This window comes from Lepisma saccharinum, chromosome 27 (assembly GCF_977018435.1).
Source record: "Lepisma saccharinum chromosome 27, izLepSacc3.1, whole genome shotgun sequence".
In the NCBI taxonomy this organism is placed as follows: Eukaryota; Metazoa; Arthropoda; class Insecta; order Zygentoma; family Lepismatidae; genus Lepisma; species Lepisma saccharinum.
Window position 1 is genome coordinate 20,370,595 of NC_139255.1, and position 23,220 is coordinate 20,393,814.

General features: G+C 39.3%; 1 protein-coding gene across 1 annotated transcript in view; it reads left to right on the top strand.

Annotated features, from left to right (window-relative positions):
- LOC145980089 (neuroserpin-like) overlaps positions 1–23,220 on the top strand; it is a 69,200-nt gene that overhangs the window by 24,959 nt on the left and 21,021 nt on the right. The window contains exons 3-4 of the mRNA XM_083113087.1: positions 488–701; positions 4,032–4,240. Coding sequence (XP_082969213.1) covers positions 488–701; positions 4,032–4,240 — 423 coding nt within the window. The remainder of the gene's footprint in view (positions 1–487; positions 702–4,031; positions 4,241–23,220) is intronic.

The window sequence follows — 23,220 nt, forward strand, 5'->3', positions numbered from 1 at the left end:
TTTGTACAACACACATTATGACTCGAGCATATTGAATGGATTTTCCATAGGACAAGTGTCAAGGTTATATGGGCTCTGACGCCATTCTTTGGCTTATAAACAACAGAAGGTGCTAAAACAATCAAATAGGAAAGATCCGAGTGGAACTCGGACAAGGGAATCGAGTCACGTGACGTGAGAGTTATTGGATGTAACATGGGGTGGTGTAAACTGCTGTCAGTTTACTTAAAAATATTACTCCGATGTGATTTTTGTATGATACATATATATGATATTTAAGTATGTCCAGAAAACTCGTCAGAGCAAACCAACTTGCTTGAAGTTAAGATTATTTTTTGGCAGAATTGTAAACTTTATAATAATTGTTGGGTATGACTACTTGGACCTCATTGGCTTAGAAATGCTCCTAATGTTTACTTGAGAAGGCAGTCAGTCCTACATGTGTTGTAATAAAGTATAACCCTTATTCCACTTCCTTTCACATTAGGAGAAGAACGTGGGACATATACTTACAGTCGCAAACAGACTGTACTTCAGACCTGAAGCGCAGATTGGAAGGCAATTTGAGTCTCTCATTGAGTCAAAGTTTCAAACGAGTGTAGAAAGAATTAACTTTGGTGAGACGGATTTAGTAGTCAACGACGCCAACGTTTGGGTGTCAAATGCTTCAATGGGAAAAATAACAAGTATTTTGTCCGAAGGTAAGTTCACTTCTATAGAATGTAGAAAGTAAAATTCAATTTACTTTATATCAAATAATGCTATACGGTGTCTTTCATTGTCTAGTTCGCCGTGGAGCGAATTTTTAAGACACTATAGCGTATAAGTTCCTTTTCTTTTCATTATTATTATTGTTATTACTTTTTTTAAAAAAACATACATACATTTGTAATTTCTATATAAATTGTATAACTGTATACTGACAAAAAGCTGTATTTTATAGTTAGATAATCAGTGTAAAATAGACTGTAAGCTTAAATGTAACCCTGTAACCCTACTTCTAATGAATAATAATAATAATAATAATAATGTTTGCTGTAATTTACGGTCTGTAAGTAACAGAAAACAGCAATTGTTTGTTTTAAAATATCGCTACATTTCACCATTCGAATTACATTAACTATTTCCAAAAATCTCGGGAGGGTCAAGTGCCCGCCACCCTGGCCCTACCTTGTGGACGCCCTTGTGTATATATACTATTTTATGTATGCGAAATAGTAATGTATTTTGAGATGCTGACTGCTTACTGCATCGTGTAAGGATCACTGAAGGGAGTTGAATTAATTATACAGAAAAACCTTACGTGTTACTAAAAATAATATATCGTTGTCATATCCCGTGAAAAATTTCACTACACATATGTATGTCATATGTATTCTACCTTATTACAATGGGGACCACACGGACCCCAGGTCACAGAAATGGGACATTCATGCACATTTTTAAAAAAATCCTAACAATGTCTGGTATGTTTCTCGAGAGGTGGCGCTCTATGTTCACATCATAGCAACTGTCATATGACTTCCCTTCTCAATTGTGACTTATGGTTTTCTGGTCCAACATGCTGGACTTTGTAGATATTGTTGGGTGCATAATTTGGATTTGGAGGTACTCAGAATGGGAATCTTGAAACGCCATCAACGTCGCTTTTTCTTGAAACACTTTGGAAGAGAACTGGTCAATGATCTCGTGCAGACAAGACTTCAGGACTCTCAAGCGCTACAACTGGAACACATATGCAAGAGCCGCATGAAAAGGTACGTTGCCAGCTATGTCCTTTCGGGACGCGCGCTTATTTTACTTACGCGAGCAGTCGCGTGTTGTATGTATTTTTTACAACATATAAAAATTAGCTGCTTTCACAAGCTTAATATATTTTATTCTCCTTGGCTACGTTTCTTTAATGTTTTTATATTTGTACTTTTTATTTCATTTTTAAATCTTTCCATTTATTTTTATTTGTTAAGATAATTTTATTAATTTTGGAGGCACATTGGACATTAATTCGGAACCCAATTTCAACTGTAGGTCCAGTCCCGATTAGCCTATAACTACATAAAGTAGCTTAAAACACCAATTTAAATCTCTAAATTATTTTATTATTTTGTATTAGTGACAAGGTTTTCTCTGAAGAATGCCAAAGAACTTAAGTTATGCAAGAGATTATTAATTACAGTATATTAATAATTCACTTGAACTTACATGAATTAAAATAAGAACAAATACAAAATTGTCTTCCTCACCTGAAGATTCTTGCAGACATAGTCCTTTTTTCACTTGTGTCTAATCCATGTGACATGTTGAATATAACGAAATCACTCATAAATCGTACGCTAGCGTACGATATAACAAAAATAAAATACTACACGAGAAGGCGCGTGTTGTAAATGGAGGTGTAATTGCAACCCCTTGATTTCAAATTTTATGAAAGTAGAAATATATTATAAAATATTATAGTCTCATCAAGTTCAATGCCGTAGCAAAGGGGTAGCGGGAGACGGTCCTGAGCGCCGAACGATCTAAGTGAGAAAAGTTTTAAAACAGAGAATGCTATGGCGGCCCGTGATATTATTTGCTATTAATGTTGGTTTGTTACGAGTTGGATGAATTGATTATGTAATACGTCGCTCAATGTAAAAAGAAAATATTGTAGATGGAAATTTTACATGCCATATGTACGTACATTCGGAATGCATTTATCATGCACATTCTTTCTTTCAAAAACAGTTTGTGTGCTTGTTTTCCATTATTAACTAATGTGAAATTGACGTGTTGAAAAAAAAAATCTAATCCTCTGTTTCAACCCAAATGCGTGAGAACCGACTTCTACCCCCTTTTTGCATGATTTAAGAGGATTATAATGCCTTTCATGCTACTTTATTACTATTATTGTGATTGTTGTTGTTGGCACGTTTATCCAAGTACTTGCCCCCCCCCCCACCCCAAACGAGGGTAACGTCAATGCCCCTGGCTGGCTACGGCCCTGGTGTTCGCAGTAGAACAGTGTGTTGTTCGACTCGCGACCTCAGCGTCGAACGTGACATGTTTCAGTCCCGCCCTATATCACTATATATACGTATAATGTGTGTGTGTGTGGGGGGGGGGGGGGTAGCAAAATTCGTAAATCGCATTTCATTGGTGATGTGGCTTACGAAGCTTTGAGTTCCCTTTTTTAAGTAGTGAAAATCTATTGCAGTTGGCAACACTGCAGAACGGTGTGGGGCCCGGTGCACTTTCTACTCGAAGCAACTACGTCATGCAGAGGAAGGGGTCTGCAGTTGATGGAAAGAACGAACTGAGACCTACTAGGTATCGTAAGACTGCGGGTACCCGGCGGGTCTACAATGCCTGCCAGGAACGATCTGGGCAGGTGAGCATACAAGCTGCTCAAGCGAGGGTGTTGCGCAGGTTGCATGGTATTTTAGGAGCGATATCTCGCGAACGAGTCTGCTCCAGGTCTTGTGCAGGCCTCTGGACGTGGTACGCAGTGAATATTTAGAAATGTCAAAATGAATGTGTAATTATACGTAATAATGTGAAAGTGAAATTATGATAACATTCTTGTGTTTATGAATAAAAGTGGCTAATAAAATACCTCAAAGGGCGTTCTTTAGATTAACGCAAAGCTCATGTAAATAACAGTATATGCGTGTTTTAAAATGTGGGGCCCGGGTGGACTCCAGGTCATAATAGGGCACATTACGTAAGGACAGAGTGATAAGGTAAATTGCTTTTTCCCCCTTTCTTCAGTAGTTGAAAACATAAGCAACGGGTTTCATCGAGTTATTCAACTACTCACTTGTAATTTAAGGGGAACAATGAAGCTTTCATTTCAATAGCAAAATTATTTTTGTAATTTTTAAAAAGATTTTAGGTCATTTTTTAAGAAGTTTAAGATTATTAACTTCCGGGCCCTAATCGTAATCGATAGAGGTAATAAGGTTCAAGACGCGTATTAAATAAAACACAATCAAGCAAATATTGTAAGACACATTGTTTAACTTTTGATCTATATTTTCTCCTATTCTCAGAGGACGTAGATGCGGACAGCTTACTTTTGCTTCTCGGAGCGGTGTATTTCTCAGGGAACTGGTCAAATAAATTTGACGAGACGAAAACCAGGCCAGCACCATTTTATGTTGACGAATCGAAAACAGTCCAAGTTGACATGATGTCACTGAAGAATAAATTTAAGTACGCTCAGAACGAAGCTGCGAAGATGTTGGAATTGCAATACAAAGTACGTGTTCGTCATACACCTTCATATGGGGTAGCATAGGTTTGAAATTTCAGAGCTCTTGTCTGGTCTTACGGCGGACGGCCTACATCCAGCCAAGGGGAATGGGGAGTTGGGAATACCACGCAGAGTAACCAGACAACAGCGATGGAGCCGACAGCGCTGGATTGGTCGCTTCTCTGCTCCCCAGTTCCCTTTCCAGCATGTAGGCCGCCCGCCGTAATACCAGACAAGAGAAATAACAGTGTACGTACATACCCTTATAAAGAGATATCTTTGTTTGTTTGAATTTCACTTCAAGTTACGAGGTACAGATAAACTGACCAGAACTGAACTTAAGTTTAAAATGTGTACCTCTATCGATTGTATTGTTTAAGGAATATGTATCATATTGAATTATTTTAAGGGATGAAGTGAGAAAAACAAATAATATTTAACCTTAGAACACAAAACCTTGTGTGAGAAACATAAACACTCATCAATTTTATATATTTTTTAAAATATACTTAATTATTATAACCCGTGGCTCGACAGCCCTTGATGGACCTAGGCCGATCTCCCGACTGCCAGTCTCCCTCCAACAATCCTACCTAGAGGTGTGGAGATCTTCAACCGATAATAGGATGACGTGGAGTCAGCACGTCGAACCCCAAGCAGTTATTGGAGATTTCCGAGACCAGATTACGCTACTCACTCGTAGCTCCCCAATTTTCTCACAATGGTGGGTTGCAACCGGTCCTATACACTCAGGCCAAGAACCCAGAGACCGAACCCAGGCGGACTCGAACCCATGCCGTCCCGCAGTCGGAGTTCAAACACAGCGCCTTAGGCAGCACGGCCACAGAAGAGGACTTTTTTTTATTAACTTTTTAGAATTTTTATGTTTGGTGCTTTTAGTTTATATTCTTATACAGGGTGTTGCAAAATACCTGTTACAAAGCTTGGGAGGTGATTCGACAAGTAAAAACAAGGAAAAAAATGCCATGTGAAAAAATTTCGAAATCGGCACCGTTTGCGAGTAACAGGCGTGCGAAAATCGCCTCACACCATCTTTTTAGCACAATAACTCAAGAAGGAACAAAGATATTAATGTCGGACGAAAATAATACAAAGAAAGTCATACATGACGAATACAATGGGCCAGCAATTGAGGCCCAGTGTAAATTGTTCAAGGAGACTCTCAAAGAAAGTGGGGAATCCCCTGATGGAAAATATATTAAATTTACTACTCTTTTGTACATAATGTTGAAATCGGAATGTAGGCAGTAAAAAATGACGACGTATGTCCACATGTCCCACGACCGCTGGGACACCGTCCCACACTCGGGAAATAGGAAATTCACCCGAAAATGACGCTATGCCGTCAGATTACGCTGAGATTGATTTCAGCTAATTGATACAGAAAGCCCCACTAGAGGCGCTGGGAGTGTAGGTCACCTGTTACGTATTAGCGTTGGTGGATACTACGTAGAGAGTGTAGTCGACCGTTGTTCTTCCTGTCTGTTCTGCGTGTCGCAGCGCGGAGTTTAGTCTGGCGTTCGTATCACTAACGTTTTCTCAATAGGCGGTTACCAGCACATGCACTCTTTCAAAGACTTGATGCGCGACTGCGTGTAACTGGATCTCTACTACCCCGTAGGTGGGATTGTGGAAGACCCCGCACTGTGCGCACTGTGCAATTGGAAGAGGACGTGTTGGACGCGATACGAGACCGACCTGGCACCAGAACACGTGTCATTACTCGTACGCGACAAACTCACCATAGCAATGTGTTCCGCGTTCTTCAGGAGGAGGGATTGCCCCCATACAATGTGCATAAGGTGCACTACATACTGCCCACGGACTTTCCCCTACGCATGGATTTCTACCAATAGTACGTGCAACGAAGTCTTGCCATTCCAGATTTCCCAACAATAGTTTTGTGTACCGATGAGGCAATGTTCACCAGGGACGGCATGTTCAATAGCCACAACAGCCACGTCTGGGATATGGAGAATCCACATGCAATCATTGTGCGCGATCATCAACATAGGTTCGCAGTGAATGTGTGGTGTGGCGTAGTAGGCCCGTACATTTTGCACTCTATTTTGTGTGGTGGCAATTATCGGGTGTTTCTACATGACGTACGAACTTTTGGAAAACGTGCCACTGTCAGGTAGACAACGTATCTGGTTTCAATAAGACGGCGCCCCCGCGCACTTCGGCCGGGAAGCCAGGGTCTTGCTCAACGATACTTTTGGCGATCGTTAGATTGGAAGGGGTGGAACTTTACCGTAGCCACCACGTTCCTCCGACTTCACACCACTGGATTTCCTTGTGTGGGGAGAAATGAAAAGGCTCGTGTATGAAACCCCTGTGGAAAGTGCTGAGGACGTCGTTGCTCGTATTAATGCCGCTGCTGGGACAATTGGTGACATGCCAGAGGTATTTGCGCGTACCAGACAATCAGTGCTTCGCCGATGCCATCTTTGTGTTGAAGTCAATGGCGGACATTTTCAACAACCTCTCTGAGTATACGGGTGTTTGCCAGTCCCTATCAGCACAGCATAGTGTCCTTTAGTGAAAGGTGCAAGTGATGATGCTGAAGAACGCTGTACTTCATACCATTGATCTGCATGTGCGGAGGTTGTGAACTTCTCAGTGGAATCCCTTCAAGATGTGCTGTGCCTGGAAACGTTACATGCCATTGTGTGCGTTTTCTCGCCATTCTCCGTCTTCATGCCTTCGAGGATTACCCACTTTCTTTGGGGAGCTCTCTTGTAGTATGTACAGACTGACGACATGTGCCCATTGTTTAACTTTTGTTTTTCGTACTGCAAAGTAGTGTGTCAACATTAAGGGATTGAAAACTTTTTTTTATGGTTTTCCCGTATTTTTTTCCATTTGGGATGGTGTCCCAGCAGTAGTGGGACTTGCGACAAATTGGTTCCTTTTCTTCTTCGTACCGCAATGTGAACCGTGTACAAGAGGAGATTTGCAGTGATTTTTATATTTCCCGCGTGTGGGAAGGTGTCCCAGCGGTAGTGGGACATGTGGACATACGTCGTCATTTTTTACTGCCTACATTCCGATCTCAACATTATATACAAAATAGTAGTACATTTCCTATATTTTCCATCAGGGGATTCCCCACTTTCTTTGAGAGTCCCCTTGCGCAATTTACACTGGGCCTCAATTGCTGGCCCATTGTATTCGTCATGTTCGACTTTCTTTGTATTCTTTTAATCCGACATTGATATATTTCTTCCTTCTTGAGTTATTGTGCTTTAAAGATGGCGTAAGGCGATTTTCGCACGCCTGTCACTCGCAAACGGTGCCGATTTCGACATTTTTTCACATGACATTTTTTCCTTGTTTTTACTTGTCGAATCACCTCCCAAGCGTTGTAACAGGTATTTTGCAACACCCTGTAAATATAAGAATGTTTTAATGTTTTTCTAGAGCCAATATTTGTAAATATACATGCATAATTTTTGTATGTTTTGTGGAAAATGGATAAATTTGGGTTCTAATTTATTTATAGAAAATAATCAATAAACATTTTATTTGTTTGATAGTTAGTTAATTGTTATAAGACGTATCTTGTAATAATAATCCACAACTAATTTTACAAATAGAAATCAGGTAAGTACAAAGTTGAAAATTACGGTTTGAACATTTAGAATTTGGGAAACTGTATGCTGCTAGGTGAAGAAGCAACCTTCGTAGAGCTAGGAAGGCATATTCAGTATGATTATGAGTATGATTTGCCTAGTCATTTTCTAATCATGTAAATTTCTCGTTCTTCATTTTTATCTGTCCCGGAGCCGACACGGGGTGGAGACACGTAGTGGTTGGGATCAAATTTTAAATTGTAGGTCCTGTCCTGATTAACTTTTCTGTGCAAAAAGTGGTCTTAAAAAAGTAACCCATCTTCCTTTTTTTTTGCAATAAGGTTCTTTTATCTTCCTTTCAGCAAACACATAAATATATTTTTTGAACAAAACTACCCTGTAGATATAAAAACGTAAGTTCATATGTTACGAAAGAAACTTACGTTCTCACAAAACCCTTGTAAGAATTACTACTCACCCTTCCCTACAGACACACACGATCAGATTAAACGATTGTCCAATTATTAAGGACCTCGTTTTAGTAAGCTATAGCTCTTGTCCTGTCTTAAGGCGGGCGCTTTACATGCTGCCAAGAGAAGTGGGGAGTGGGGAAGCTACCAATCCAGCGCGAAAATAATCGTAGCAGCCTGTAGAAGGAGCTGCTCGTAGTACTTCCTACCGCCATGTCGAATCTCTCAGCGCCACCGCTATTGTCTGGTTGGTCTGCGGCGTATTTCCCGCTCTCCGCTTCCCTTGCCAGCAAGTAGAGCGCTCGCCGTAAGAGTAGACAAGCGCTATAGGAAGATACTAGGGCCGAGGATGTATGAGCTAGCGCTGTTCACTCTGGACAACTATATCGTCCATGTTGTTTCGTAAAAATTGCGATTGTTTGTGTTTTAGGGTTAAGTAGATGGAACAAACGCATTTAGATGTTTCTCTCTCATTCCACGGCTACAAGCAAATAATATACAGAAACCTATTGGCCGAAAAGACGTACTGCATTACATACGTTTCCCTAGAGTATGACTTATATATTTCCGATTCTTTCATAAAGTTCATTTCTTTCTCAAATCGCAATTTGTTGAAAAATACATTTGTGAGATTAACATAATACTTAAATTTTACCTTTTTGCAGATTCAATACACAATAAAGTTCTAAACCAGATGAATAAGATTTTTTTTAAATTATGTAAATAGATTTGGAGGATGATGGATTTATCTCCTGCAGCCCCATCTTTTGTGCATATTCAAAAATAAATCCAGTGTCAATCATTTACGCTACAATTCATAATAACAAATTCACCGGTGGTACAAAGTGTCCAGTGCTAGACTCACTATCTTTCCACGACGGTCCTGGGTTGAAGTCCTGGCGTGGTCATTGTCCTTTGTGAGGGTCTAGCTTCTGTTAATAAATTAACTAAATTCTGAAATAGAAGCTTGTTATAATATTGTGCAGTTTCCCACATATTAATGCTAAAGGTATAAGAAAAATATGTATGAGAAATGTTGGTTTACCGACAGTAAACGCGGTGATATGGAAAAACATGGCTGCCTGTGTTCCATACTCATGTTAGTAGAGAAACCAACATCATGCATATTAATGCACATACTACATTTTTTACACCATCTTTATTTTCATAGTAGCCGGAATGGTATAGACCTCGTGGCTAAATAAGAACACTTTAGAATGGACCTTCCATGTCCACTGTAGTACGTAGAGCATGAAGTTTCCGTTAGTGAGGTACGATCCCTCTCCACAGCATAAGCAAGTGTGTTTTACGGCTGGGAGATTAGCAAGAGGAATGAGAACATGAAAATCACATTTGGCACCAAAGTGAGGCCGCAAAATTCGTAGGAGAGTGCATGTACTGTGCAAACAAGCAGGATTCATAAATCATAGAAGTTGCATTCTCTGAAAATTGTTTTCAAGCTAATGTTCACTAAAAGCATTATGTGCATTTCGTGCTTTGGTTTTTCAGTTCACCTGCTTCTCTTGTTATTGGGTTCAAGTCTTTCTCATCCTCCCCCTCCATGTAGGACGGCCATGACGTGGCGAGGGGGCTTAGTAGGGAGGTTTTTAATTGCTTCATCATTTGATCATTTAATTTAATTCATCTCCATTAACCTTCCTTTAACTAGGGTCCTACTAGAGGAGAACACCTCGATAAACATACAATCGCGAACGTGGCCTCGGGGATTTCGGTTTGGTCCTCGAGTAGCCTTCATTTTTGGGGTGGGCCTTCCTCGGTATAGAGGGCATGTCGAGGGAACAATTTATGGACCCTCCACAGAAAATCTTATTGTATATGAGTACAAAAGCACCTTCAAACGGAGGGAAACCTCCAAAACGTGCGAGGCTCCAGAGCCGGAATAGTATATTGGAAAGGACAAGTAACGTAAAGTCAGTGCCACGTTACCTTGTAATTAGCATTGTAGACAAGACAGAGAGTAAGGATGAATCTACCACCACGAAACATAAAGGACCTGCCACCTTTCCTTATCAAAAAAGAAGTGGACTATGTCGCTGGAAGTGATGTCCCTGAAATAAAAAAACTGCGTAACGGAAGCTTCCTCCTCCTCCAGACAAGTACAGATCGGCAGACTAACAACCTCCTTAAACTTAGAACATTGGGCGACTTTCCTGTTCAGATTGGGCCTCGCCGCCAACCGAATAGTTGTAAAGGTGTCATTCGCTACTGGAGTCTGTTGAACGCCACTGACGAGGAAATGCTTGAAGAGCTCTCCGATCTACATGTTATCGTGGTGCATCGAATTAAGACGCGCAAGTCCGGAGAACTTGTACCGACTGCTTCAGTAATTCTCACGTTTCAAACGACCTCTCTCTCCCGGATAAGGTACGCGCTGGTTATCTCAGACTTGTTGTCCGTCGGTACATTCCGAATACGATGCGGTGCTTCACTTTAGGCACACTCAGCCTTCCCGCAAGGCCACTACTGCCATATGTGGCAAATGAAGTGAGCCCGATCATGGGACAGAGCCATCTTCATCTGGTCCCACATGCGTTACGTTTTTCTATTTTCTTTTTTCCCTTTGACTCTGACTACAACAACATACTCTAAATGCAAATCAAGGTTGCTGTACTTTTAATGCATCAAATAACACAGTTGTGTGTTTAATTGTGTTATATTTATCTTATCTTTGGGAAGATTGTTCCTGATCTTCGCAATTGAAGCATTCTAGTGCATCACACGGGTCAGGATCTGATAAAAGTACCCTTTCATACATTTCTGTGTTTTTTTTGACACACCAAAGAGTGCATCATGTGCAGTTTATGCACGTTAATGTGTTATTGGAGTCAACATGTGTGAGTCAATTGACACGTTTCGAATTCTGTCTGAATGATGATATTAATGACAAGTGAAATGACGCGCTGTATTAATATTAAAAATACTTATTGATAAATTATTTACAGATAGCTATATCATATAATGTAAAATATATTGGACACGGATCTTCTGAAATTTTCCTTCCTTTTTAAAAATTTAAACAGAATGAAATTGCACTTAACCTCAATACTTTATGTTAATAATGCAGGGTTGTTAAATGTACAGGAATCAACAAATTCTAATTGGTTATATTGGGTTCCGCTTCAGAACCTGATCCGCTGTTGGACCGGAATTTTTATTCTCTCGCGATATTTAAATTCGGTACAGGTTTCATTCTAAACAACAGATTAGGACATAAATCTATAAATACTGACAGCGTGCCTCATCTACCTCATTACCTCCTTCATATAACGTAGCTGCAAAAATGTTTATTTTATTATATTTCTTATATTTTTCAATTATATAATTTTATAATATTCCATTTCATGTATACATATAAACAAATAGCATAACTGTATATTAATTCATGTAGGACAAGAAGCTGTTTGGTAGTTACAGAATCAATATAAAGAAAATTGTTAGCTTAATTACAACCCTACCTTAATAATAAATAATAATAAAAGGTTCCTGGACCGTAGTTAACTTAATCCGGAAATAGGTTTCCTGGGCTGTATTTAAATTGATCCGGAAAATTAGACTCATGGACCGCATTTAAATTAATACGGATAAAAGGTACCTGGACCGAATTTAAATTCAGTCGGAAAAAGTTCCCTTGGCTGTATTTAGATGGATCCTGAAATAAAGTTGCTGGACCGAATTGAAATATTTTAGAGATAGAGGTTCTTTACGGTCCAGAACCCATTTACGCTTGCTGATTTTATCTCCTGGACCGGAATTCAATTTATTAAAATTCCTGGACCTATAACAACCCTGATTAAAAGAGTCATCTTGTGCCTATTTCCATATTGTAATATGTATATGATCAAAGACTGGATTTATTGTTCAGAACATCAACCATAACTAGTCGATATGAGATAAGCTAAAGAAAAATGAGTAACCATAAAAAGAAAACCCGATTTTGTGTAGAGCCCTTGAACAGTAGGACATCTCTGTTAGAACAAACGAATGCACAAGACACGATAAATAATAATAATTATAAGTAAAAAAGGTAACCACAAGGCACAAAGATGAAAGAAACATAGACGCCTTCATACTCTGCTAAGTCCCCTCGTTGTAACAACACATCTTCACGTAGAGGTTGAGCTTATAAAGGTGCTACAACATGTACTATTTAAGAGTATTAATAATGGGTCCTCCCTGATGGCGTACTGGTCACGTAGTTGCCTTTTAATCAAGGAGTGGAAGCCTAGCTGTGCATAAAGTGGGCTTAAAACAACAATTCAATTGAATATATTAAAGAGTTTTAAAAATTTAGTCCATACTTAAAAGTAAATTGTAGTGAAATATCGTAACAGGTTCCCCTGATTAGAGAAAAGTAGCAAGCCAGAAGCAATAACCTCCTTTGTCGGCCCTCTACTCTCTCAAGCATTCAAAGAATGCTAAGTCAGTATCAAATCAATCTTCCTGGTTGATTGGAATTAAGTTGCTGATCAACTGGTATTATGGGGCAATAAACAAGGGGTCGAAGAAAAGGATACGTTGGAGAGTAGCGGGCGACGTGGGGTCCTTTGCTTTGGATCGAGGAACGAGAAACATCGGGGAGCTTGAGCGAGCCTGCATAGCGCGATTCTAAGAGTCTTCTCCGAGAAGCTATTCATCATCGAATAGACAGGTAATATATTTTTCTCACCATTTTGATCTAAACTTGAAGGTATAAATACAAATGCTTCGTGTTGTGCCATTTCCGCGTGTAAAAAGTAACCACTCGCCCATTATCATTAAGTTATCTGCCAAGGGCGAGTGCTACCAGTGAGGATGAATGAATGAGAAAACTACATCATCCAAGCATAATGGTTAAGATTCTTGGTTTGATCCTACGGACCTTACAGTTCGCTACGATATTTTAAAAAGAAATAACGAAACGGAATTGTCCCTTGTAATATTCCCGAACCGGAACGCCGAATCACGAATTAACCTATAGTTTATAGTGGAATCCGAACCATTGTGCAGTTTACCTCCACCGGGTATCAAACCCTGAACCCCTTGAATACAAGGCGACAGTATTATTTTACCACCATGGCATCCGAGAAGTTCGCTGCAACCTTTCTACTCGAGTCTGTGATCACAAAAAAAAATGTTTTGGATGGGAAGGAGGAGTGACGACAAATGCTTCCTGAGAAGTAGCTGATTGGGTGCCAAAACGTGGGGGTGGGTAAGCACAGTTTTGTTTCTTTTGGTAGAGAAGGTTTATGATTAGGATCCCCCGTGGCTGTATAGGAGAACATATTTTGTCATGTAACTGCACATTAACCTCTGGGGAGCCCATTGGTCATTGTCGGTGATTTCAACATCCCTGAAATTAAAAATTCCAAAACTGACTTGCTCACGTTAGGCGCACAATGTCGCGAACTGTAATACTTCCTTGATTTCAACGACCTCAAAAGCAAAAATTCCTTCCAGAACGCCAATAGTAGAAGGCTCAACCTACTCTTAACAAATATTGAAAATACAAAAATATTTCATCAAGAGCCATTCGTAGACGAAGATAAACATCATCCCGCTCTAGGAATAACTAACGCAAACCGTGCATCAACAAAAACCTTTAAATGCAAACATGAATCGATATAATTTGAAGAGAGCGGATTTTCTTAATATGCATCGGAAACTCAATTTAGCTGACTGGGATCAGCTAAAAGAATGCAAAGATGTAGATATTGCTGTTGATAAATTCTATGAATTAATCAAAACCGTTTTTAATGAATGCGTTCCACGCACACGCTCTTGTGTATAAAAAATCTTATGTGTGTTGGTTATCGCAGGAAATTATCAGAAACCTGAAAACAAAATCACATCACCATAAGAAATTGAAGCAAATAGTGGGAAACGTAATACATCATGAAATTAAGTACAAAACTTTAAGAACGAAATTAAAATGAGATATCAGTAAAGCTTACCAAAACTATCTTGAAAATTCAGAATTTAATCTTGCTCACGACACTAATCAGTTCTGGTCCTTTATTAAATATCAAAGGAAAAATCCACCTGTGCATCCAACTAAGTATAATGATAAAATCATTGACGATAACGAAAGTATCCAAGATCAATTTGCGAAGTATTTTGAATCTGTATATTCCAAAGAACCATCTTCCTACAAACGTTCGCATCCGAATGTAAACATGAACTCACTTCCTAGTATCTTAAATATCTCTGAAATATCACTAAATTAAATTGAGCAAGCCATTAAAAAACTTAAACCTAAAAAATCCGCCGGCCCTGACTCAATCCCCCCTTATGTAATTAAATAATGTTGTGAAATTCTTAAGTATCCTCTTCACACCTTTTTCAACTTGCCTATTAGAACTTCGAGATTTCCAGCAATGTGGAAAACAACTTATAGCAATTCTATGTTGCTCAAAGTTGAGAATACTTTCCTTCGGAAAGTTGGGAACTATGTTTCTTCCTGTGTGGGCTCTTCTCTTCCCAGCCAGGGAGGGACCAGGACGAAGGAATGCAAGAAGTGACAAATGAGCCCTGTATCCCTTCGACTGGACACTGCCCATCGTCGCTGAACTAATTTAGGTAACATGTGGCAGAAACTGGAGGATCCAGAGAATGACCAGGAGATGCTGTTCTCACGGTTTGGTCAAAACAACGCCGGATAATCTGATTGGGCCAGGGGGACACGTGATCCACCAAAACCTACAGTTTTGGAATATAGTTTGGAAGAAAGGACAGTGTGTGACGAGACTGGAAATAGAGAGTACCCGCCAACAGTGTGCGACTAGGCTCGAAAAGGGACATTATCCTCCAAAGTGCGTGACGAGACTTGGAATAGAGTAACTTACACGGTAGAGTGTCTGCATAAGAGTTCGAACCCGGGACAGTATTGTGTTATAAGTGTACAATCGTGTGTGGCGATAAGTGCCAATCATGTGTAACAAGTGTATCCTTTTTCTTGTGTAAGTATGTTAGGTTTATGTCTTTATTAATTAAACATGTTAAAATCTATGTTTGTTTCCCTTATCTGCAGGGTTTAGAAATTAATATCTGATCATTGGTAACTGCAACGGGTAAACAAGACCAGGTAACGTTAGGTCGAGCTCTTGGCTCATAAATTCCCCTAGCTTCCCTGGCCGAATCCTGGAACGGACCGTTAATAAACCACCAAATCTGTTGTAAACTGAAATCTGTCCGATTCTAAATCCGCTGATAAGATCAACATATGTAACTACAGGTATATTGCAAAATTGTCAGTACCAGCAAAACTATTCGAGCAGATAATATACAAGCATATGTATTCCCATATTAAACACATTGTATCCCCCAATCAGCATGGATTTGTCCAAAAGCGCTCAACCGTTACTAATCTTGTCTAGCTGACAAGCTACATTTGCACCCAGTATAGCTAACAGAGGGCAAGTTAACGTTTTATATACAGACTTTTGAAAGGCATTCGACACGGTACACCATGATATATTAATACATATATATTAATACATATATATTAATACAGAAATTAGCCAACAGCAGCTTATCTCCTCTACTTATAACCCTTCTCTCTTCATGCCTGCAGAACCGCCGACAATATGTCATGTATCAAGGCTGCAGATCGACTGAATACATGGCAAGTTTAGGAGTCCCACAGGGGTCGTCAATTCTTGGTCCCTTGCTATATTTAATTTTTACAAATGATTTCCAGAGCTACTCACAAAATCTGAAACGTTAATATTTGCTGACGATGTTATACTATTTAAAAATATCGTAAATGCTGATGACTGTACGGTATTACAAAATGAGCTGGATAACTTGCTTCAGTGGTGTGAAATTAATAAAGTCAACCTGAACTTAACAAACACCCTACTAAATATTCACATACTATTTCTAATGTGTAAATACAAAGTGAGAATATCGTTATTGACCTAGGGGTCACTTTTGACCAAACGTTGTCTTCCTAACCACACTTTGCCCGCATTCTAAGTGAAGCTCACAGAAATTTGGGATTTATAATGAGAATGGGTAATCAATTTAGAAAGAAGGAAATGTTTCTATTGCTGTATTATACGCTCGTTAGATCTAAACTCGAATATGCCTCTCTTGTTTGGAACCCGCAACTCAAGAAAGATATCGAAAAATTAGAGAAACTTGAAAATAAATTTTCTCATTTTCACAGATATCTACTATTTAAACTTGATGGTATATATCCAAAACTCACTCCTAGTAACATATTACGCGAAATCTTTAATATCTCGTCACTTGAAGGAAGAAGGCAAATAAGTCAATTAACTTTCTTCTCCAAACTTATCACCAACCCTGTAAGCGCTGAAGATTTTCGACCGATCAGTATTCTCCCAACTTTGTCAAAAGTATTTTAAACCATCGTTCACGAGCAAATTTTGAACTATGTGCAATCGACAAAATTGTTAAAACCCTTCCAGTCCTGTTTCCGCCCACATAACAGCACCAGCACAGCGCTCATTAAAGTGGTGGATGATGTAAGGTCGGCCATGGATAAGAGATATTTGACAATGCTAGTTCTCCTCGATTACAGCAAAGCCTTCCAAACCGTAGACCACGATATCCTACTGGCGAAATTGTCATCTTATTTCAACTTTTCCCAACCCGGTGTTGACTGGGCTCGCTCATATTTAGCAGCCAGACAGAAATGCACATTCGTTTCTGACAATATGTCGTCGTGGCTGCCGACGAATTGCAGTGTACCCCAAGGAAGCGTTCTGTCTCCGCTGCTGTTCTCCATGTACATAAATGACATATCTGGAAACTTTTAATCAACAAATTACCATCTGTACGCTGATGACGTCCAATGTTATTTGTCGTCCCCTAAAACAAGCATCAATATGGCCATAAATGCCCTATACGCTGTTATTATGAACGTCTAAAAGTGGATTCAAGCAAACGGTCTGCCGTAAATGCTGAGAAACTAAATGAATTTTAATTCTCTCACGTCAGCTCATTTCCACAACAGAGAAGTCCTCCATCCCTAACATTCTTGTCGAAGCAAAATTCATTTCATTGTCGGTTTCGGTCAAAGACCTGGGAGTCGTTGTGGACGAAAACCTCACTTGGAGTGACCATGTGAAGGCCATATGCAAACGATCCTATGCAGCATTACATTCGCTGTACCGCCTTAAAAATATTTTACCACAAGAAGTAAAGACAAACCCTCGTGGAGTCGTTAGTTCTGTCTCAAATAGACTACTGTGACTTGACATATATTGACTTCAACGGTGAACTAGCAAGACGTCTACAGCGAATACAAAATGCATGTGCGCCCTACATTTATAATATCAAATATTTTGACCACCTGACCCCGGCTTTCAAGGACCTAGGCTGGTTCGACCTTTCCACTCGCCGCCGCTTCCACGCTCTTACAGCGCTCTACAAAATAGTAAACTCACGAAAGCCCTCCTACCTACTTTCTCGATTTCAACCCTTATGCGCAGCACACACCTTTGCCAACCGTTCGAGAGACAACTCTCTGCTGGCCATTCCCTCCCACAAGACAATGTTTTATGGAAATTCCTTAACGGTCACTGCTACCAGAATGGAATGACCTCCCCAGTGACTTAAGAAACTCTTCTTCTCTCGGCCAATTCAAATCAAAATTAACAAATCATCTTCTGGAGTCAAATTACCAGTACTGAAAACAGGGGAAAAAAAATAAACCTTCTTGTAAACTTATAGGACCAACGCCCACCGATTTTTTCTGTAATTTTACTGTTTGTTGTGTGTGTGTGTTTATGTTTACGTGTAATTTTTTTACTTAGTGTGTTTGTATTTCTCTTCTTTTATTTTTTATATTTTTTTGCGTCTTTTTCTTTTATTTTTTCTTGTGGTTTTCTTTCTTTGGTATCTTAATGTTCTTAGTTTTTATATATTTCATTTCTTGGTATCTTAATGTTTTTAGTTTTTATATATTTAACATACAGTTACCTATAAAAATCAAAATATAAAATGTAAAGTAGAGATGGTTATGTGGAAGAAAGAGCTTGTGACTTAACTTCACCATCCAAAACAAGGAATAAATAAATAAATAAATAAATAAATGGTAAAATAGATTCTTCTCATCTGCTGTCTAATTTTAATTTTTACGTACCAAACTGTATGTTAAGGCCCAGAACTGACCTCTTTCAAATTCCCCTCGGAAGAACCAAAATGACCGAAGGTGAACCCTTGAGGAGAATGTGCAAGTTATTTAACTCATTTTCTAAGAATAACCCAAGCATACACTTATTTAAATGTAATTGGAACTTTAGATCTAACCTTTGAATTTTTATATATTTTGTTCTGTTCATAGAGTTTCAGTTTTCAATTAGCTTGTAAGGTCATATCCCACAATTTAGTTTCATTATTATTGTATTACCTTTGTGCTTTTTTTGTCTCTATAATCTAATAATTAAATTATTTGCACAATTGTCATTTAATGCAAATTGTGTATTACGTCATTAATAATTTTTGTGAACCATCTTTATTACAATCTTGGTAATGTAATGGTGGCATCCAATATTGAACACTGTAATTGGGGATGCGCCTCTTGTGTTTCAATTAAATAAATAAATAAATATAATACAGGGGCAAAAACTGGCACAAAGTTCCCTAATCGCCGCAACTGTTAATTGGAGGTAACTGAAATGCTGGTCACGGATTCAGGAGATGATAAGATGAGTTCCTTTTTCATATCACATCTCCGTATTTTTCTTTATTTGCTTGCCCTCTTGTGAGGAGAAATGGACATTTGAGTAGCTATCTGCTTCCTGTCACTCACCTTCTAATGGGGTTCTCCCCGATGGCGCAGTGGTAGCGTCGTGACCCTGTTATCAAGTGTATTCAAGGGGTTCTGGGTTCCATACCAGGTTGAGGAACGTAGTGGTTCGAATCCCACTTTAAACTGTAGGTCATGTCGCTATTAGCCTTACTGTGCATAACGTGGACTTAAAAAAACAAACCAATCAATTAAAACCGATCAATCAATCAAAATCAATAAACCTTCTAGTGAATGTGGTGGAACGTGCTACTTTTTATTCAGACATTTCTTACTGGTCCGTCTAGAACCTCCACACTGCTCTATATATCACCTAATCCTTTAAAATGCTTTTTCATTTGATTACACTCACGTACATTAATTTCAAGTATCTTTCTAGAAAGCTCGTAAATCACTTGGCAGATTGCCCGATAAAATCTCTTCATGTGGCACCACAGAAATCAACATGAAACTATATCTGAATAACTTGAAACACGGACAATAGATTAGCATTTCTAATACAAAGAATGGCTTAAAAGAATTTTCCGTGCAGTTTGCCTGCGTTCAAGATATTTTCTTTGGTTCCAATTTTGTTTTCTGTGTTAGCTAACAGTGCCATAGTTTATGTTTTAAGAGGTTAGTTAAGTGCACTTGTGTTACGATAGACGATATTGGTTAGACATTTTTAGTCACTTTTACAGTTGATTAAGTTAAGGTTTAATTCAATAGGCCTAATAATACGACGCCAGGGGTCTCGAGTTCGAATCCAGGCATGGGCACGGAAGTTTGTGAGTGTCCATTTATTAATTTCATCACATTATCACTCATTGCCATCTTTGCAAATTAGTATTTCACACTTGCCAAGCAAGGCTGGAAAAACTTGTCCGCATTGCTAATACAGTAAGAAGATCATATATGCCTTAAACTAACATGAAGATCACTTGCAAAATCAAGAATCCACACAGTTTAATGTGTGATCTCCCATTTAGTTGGTTAATAAATATAAAGCTAGTCTCGAAAAATTTCAACACGCCACATTCACAAGCTCATCTATTTATGGAAATGATGTGATCAAAACTATGCCCCATCCGCAGAGGTACCCAATGTATTGGAGACTGGGTGAACTACAGAGCCGTTGTTTGCTGGGACATTGAACGAAAAATGTACACCTGAAATCATCCACTCCTAGAATCGAACCGTGGTCTCGATTGATTTACTTATTTTACCTGCCACTTTGGCTAATCGCGAAGATGATGATGGGTGATGATAATGATGAAACTGGAGAAGGAATGTTCACAAAGAACACCCTTACCCAGGCCGGGATACGAAACCGTACCTTGAAATTGTGATGCCTCAATACTTTAGGAATTGTTCAAGTTATTTCCACTTGTTTAATTTTGGTATAAGTCCTGATTCGGGCGCCATTTCGGTATATTTGACATAGCACGAGAGGAAGCCGCCCGGACGCGTATCTTTTTTCTTGCCTTCGCCTGTTTTACTGAGTAGCGCAGTTATCACTCTTACCTGTTGTGTTCGTACATATCCAACACGAATTGCGACGTTATACTTCCAAGATCTTCACATTGTATTAAAGAAAAGCACCACACAATAACACAACCTAGCAAAGATAACCGCAAACTCACGTTATGAAATCTTAAATAAACTTAATTCGTAATATTCATTTACTACACGTGGACTTAACAAGTTAAGACTAAAATTGGTAAACGCTGTAAGTGCCAAAACAATTCAAACACTGTTTTCCACGTTAAACTGTGCAATGTGCTATGTTTTATTATGTGGTTAACGTGAAAGTTGCTGGTAGCCCTCTAAGTAGTTCAAAAGGCGCATAAAGAGGTCACTAGTGTGCACGTTCTTACGGCCTGATGTGAGGAACGATGCGATTTCCCAACACTTTCGCTTTTGGCACTTAACAACGTTTACCACCTTTATTCCTCAAGTACTACCAGTTTCTAAAACGGACGCGATAGATGGCAAAGGTTTGAGGCCAGGATTTACTGGGCTAAACTTTGTCAGAGGGAAACTGATCATTCGTAACTTTCTTTGAAATAAGTTGGCGTTCGAATCAGGAGTTGAACTTTACTTCTACATTTCAGAATGCAGAAATAAGTCAATTACTTTTAGTTTGTTGAGTGTTAAGAAAGAGTTACCGAAGAAGAAAATGAAAACTTCAGCTTGAGTTGAATATACCCTGCCTGACAGTCCTGAAAATTCCATTCTTAAAATATCTGGAGAATGCCCTTGTTTTTCAACCACTACTTCAACATCATTTCAATATACCTCATTGCTTCTTGCTTCATTCTGCGTTTCAACTCCCTTTCCACATGTTGCCCTTGCCCCACTCTGCATTTCAACTCCTTTTTCCACATGTTGCCCTTGCACCACTCTGCGTTTGAACTCCCTTGCCACATGTTGCCCTTTCACCATCAGTCTGCGTTTCAACTTCCTTTCAACATGTTCAGTGGCGTGCCCAGGATTTTCGAAAGGGAGTGGTTATGTACACTTTTCTGGTAGTCAGCACTCATTTTGCCATCTTTTCCTACCGTTGATGTTCTTTTTTTTAGGATTACTGAGGCAAAAGGTGATGGTTATAACCCCCACCAACCACCCCTTGGGCACGCCACTGATTACATAAAAGGAAAAATTATATTTTAAGATTAAAAATAACTTCGCTCTGTTTGGATGAAATGTTGTAAAATATACTACACAAAATATTTAAGAAAATCAGAACGAAGCGAGGTACCAACAATTATGCATACGGTTGTAACAATTGATGCATTTGAAGTAAATAACATGCATTTCATGCATTTACGTTTTGTGTGCAACCCCTCTTCGTCCCCCGGGATGCCTCAGGTACTCCACAGTGGCTTTTGCCAGGAACATCAGGGGATAAACTTTCCACCTAAAATTACCCAGGAATCGAAGTGTCTAAAAGCATATCATCGTAAGGGGCATAATTTAGAACATCCAAAAAATTACAATTGCACTGTATATAGCTAATAATGGTCAGTTTAAAAGTACACGCAAATCAAAAAATGTGTCAATTCACACAAATATATTTTATTCCATTAATGCATGAAAGTGTATAAACCAGGGACCGGAACATTTTTTCTCGCACAATTTAAATTCGGTCCAAGTTGCGTATGTTTACATTGAAAAAAGGTTCCTGGACCGTATTTAAATTGATCGGGGAAAAAGGTTCATGCACTGAATTGAAATACTTTACTCATAAAAAGGTTCTTTACGGTCCAGAACACATTTACGCTCGCTGATATTCTCTCCTGGACCGGAATTGAATTTATTTAAGCTTCCTGGACCTTTAACAACCCTGCTATAAACTGTCAATGATGCATTTTGTGCATAAAAATACACAGAGAAATGCATCAATTTCATCAGCTGCTGCTCCGTGCGATGCACTAAAATGCATCACTTGAGAATAGCAGACACGATCATTTCAGAGAAAGCCACATTTCTCTTTTAACTGGATGTTCACCAGAAGGGCATTAACCTTGATTTGTTGCATTTGATTGATTTGGTTTATTTTACTTTGGTTTTCTGACTAATTGCGAAGACGAGGATGAATAATAATATGAGGAGATTAATGAGGAGACACCAGCAAAGAACACCCGTGCTCAGACCGGGATCCAAACCCGGGACCCCTGACGTGGCTGTGCTAACCACTCCGCCACGCAGGTCGGCACAGAACCTACCGCGATGTCATAGTGGTAACGTCGCCGCCTTGTAAGTCTCACTTGAAACTGTAGGCCCAGTCCCGATTATCCTTTATGTGCATAAAGTGGACTTAAACAAACAAACGGAGGTTGGCACAATTCTAGTTCTGTGTGTAGTACCTATTATAGCTCTTTTCAGTTGTTACGGCGTGCGCTCTAGAAGCTGGCAGGGGAAGTGGAGAGCGGGGAAACGACCTATCCAGCGCGACGAGAGAGGCCGGTTAGAGAGAGAGACTGCAGCGTTGCCAGAGTAGCGGGAAAGGGGAGTTGAAATCGAAAGAACCATGAAATACATACGTCCCATTATTTGGGTATGGCCTGAGAATGCGTATTATCCCCATTTGTGGTCAGTAGAATACCGATAAGTGTATGATATCAAGTGTATATACGTTGTAGGAATTCTTTCCAACTGTAC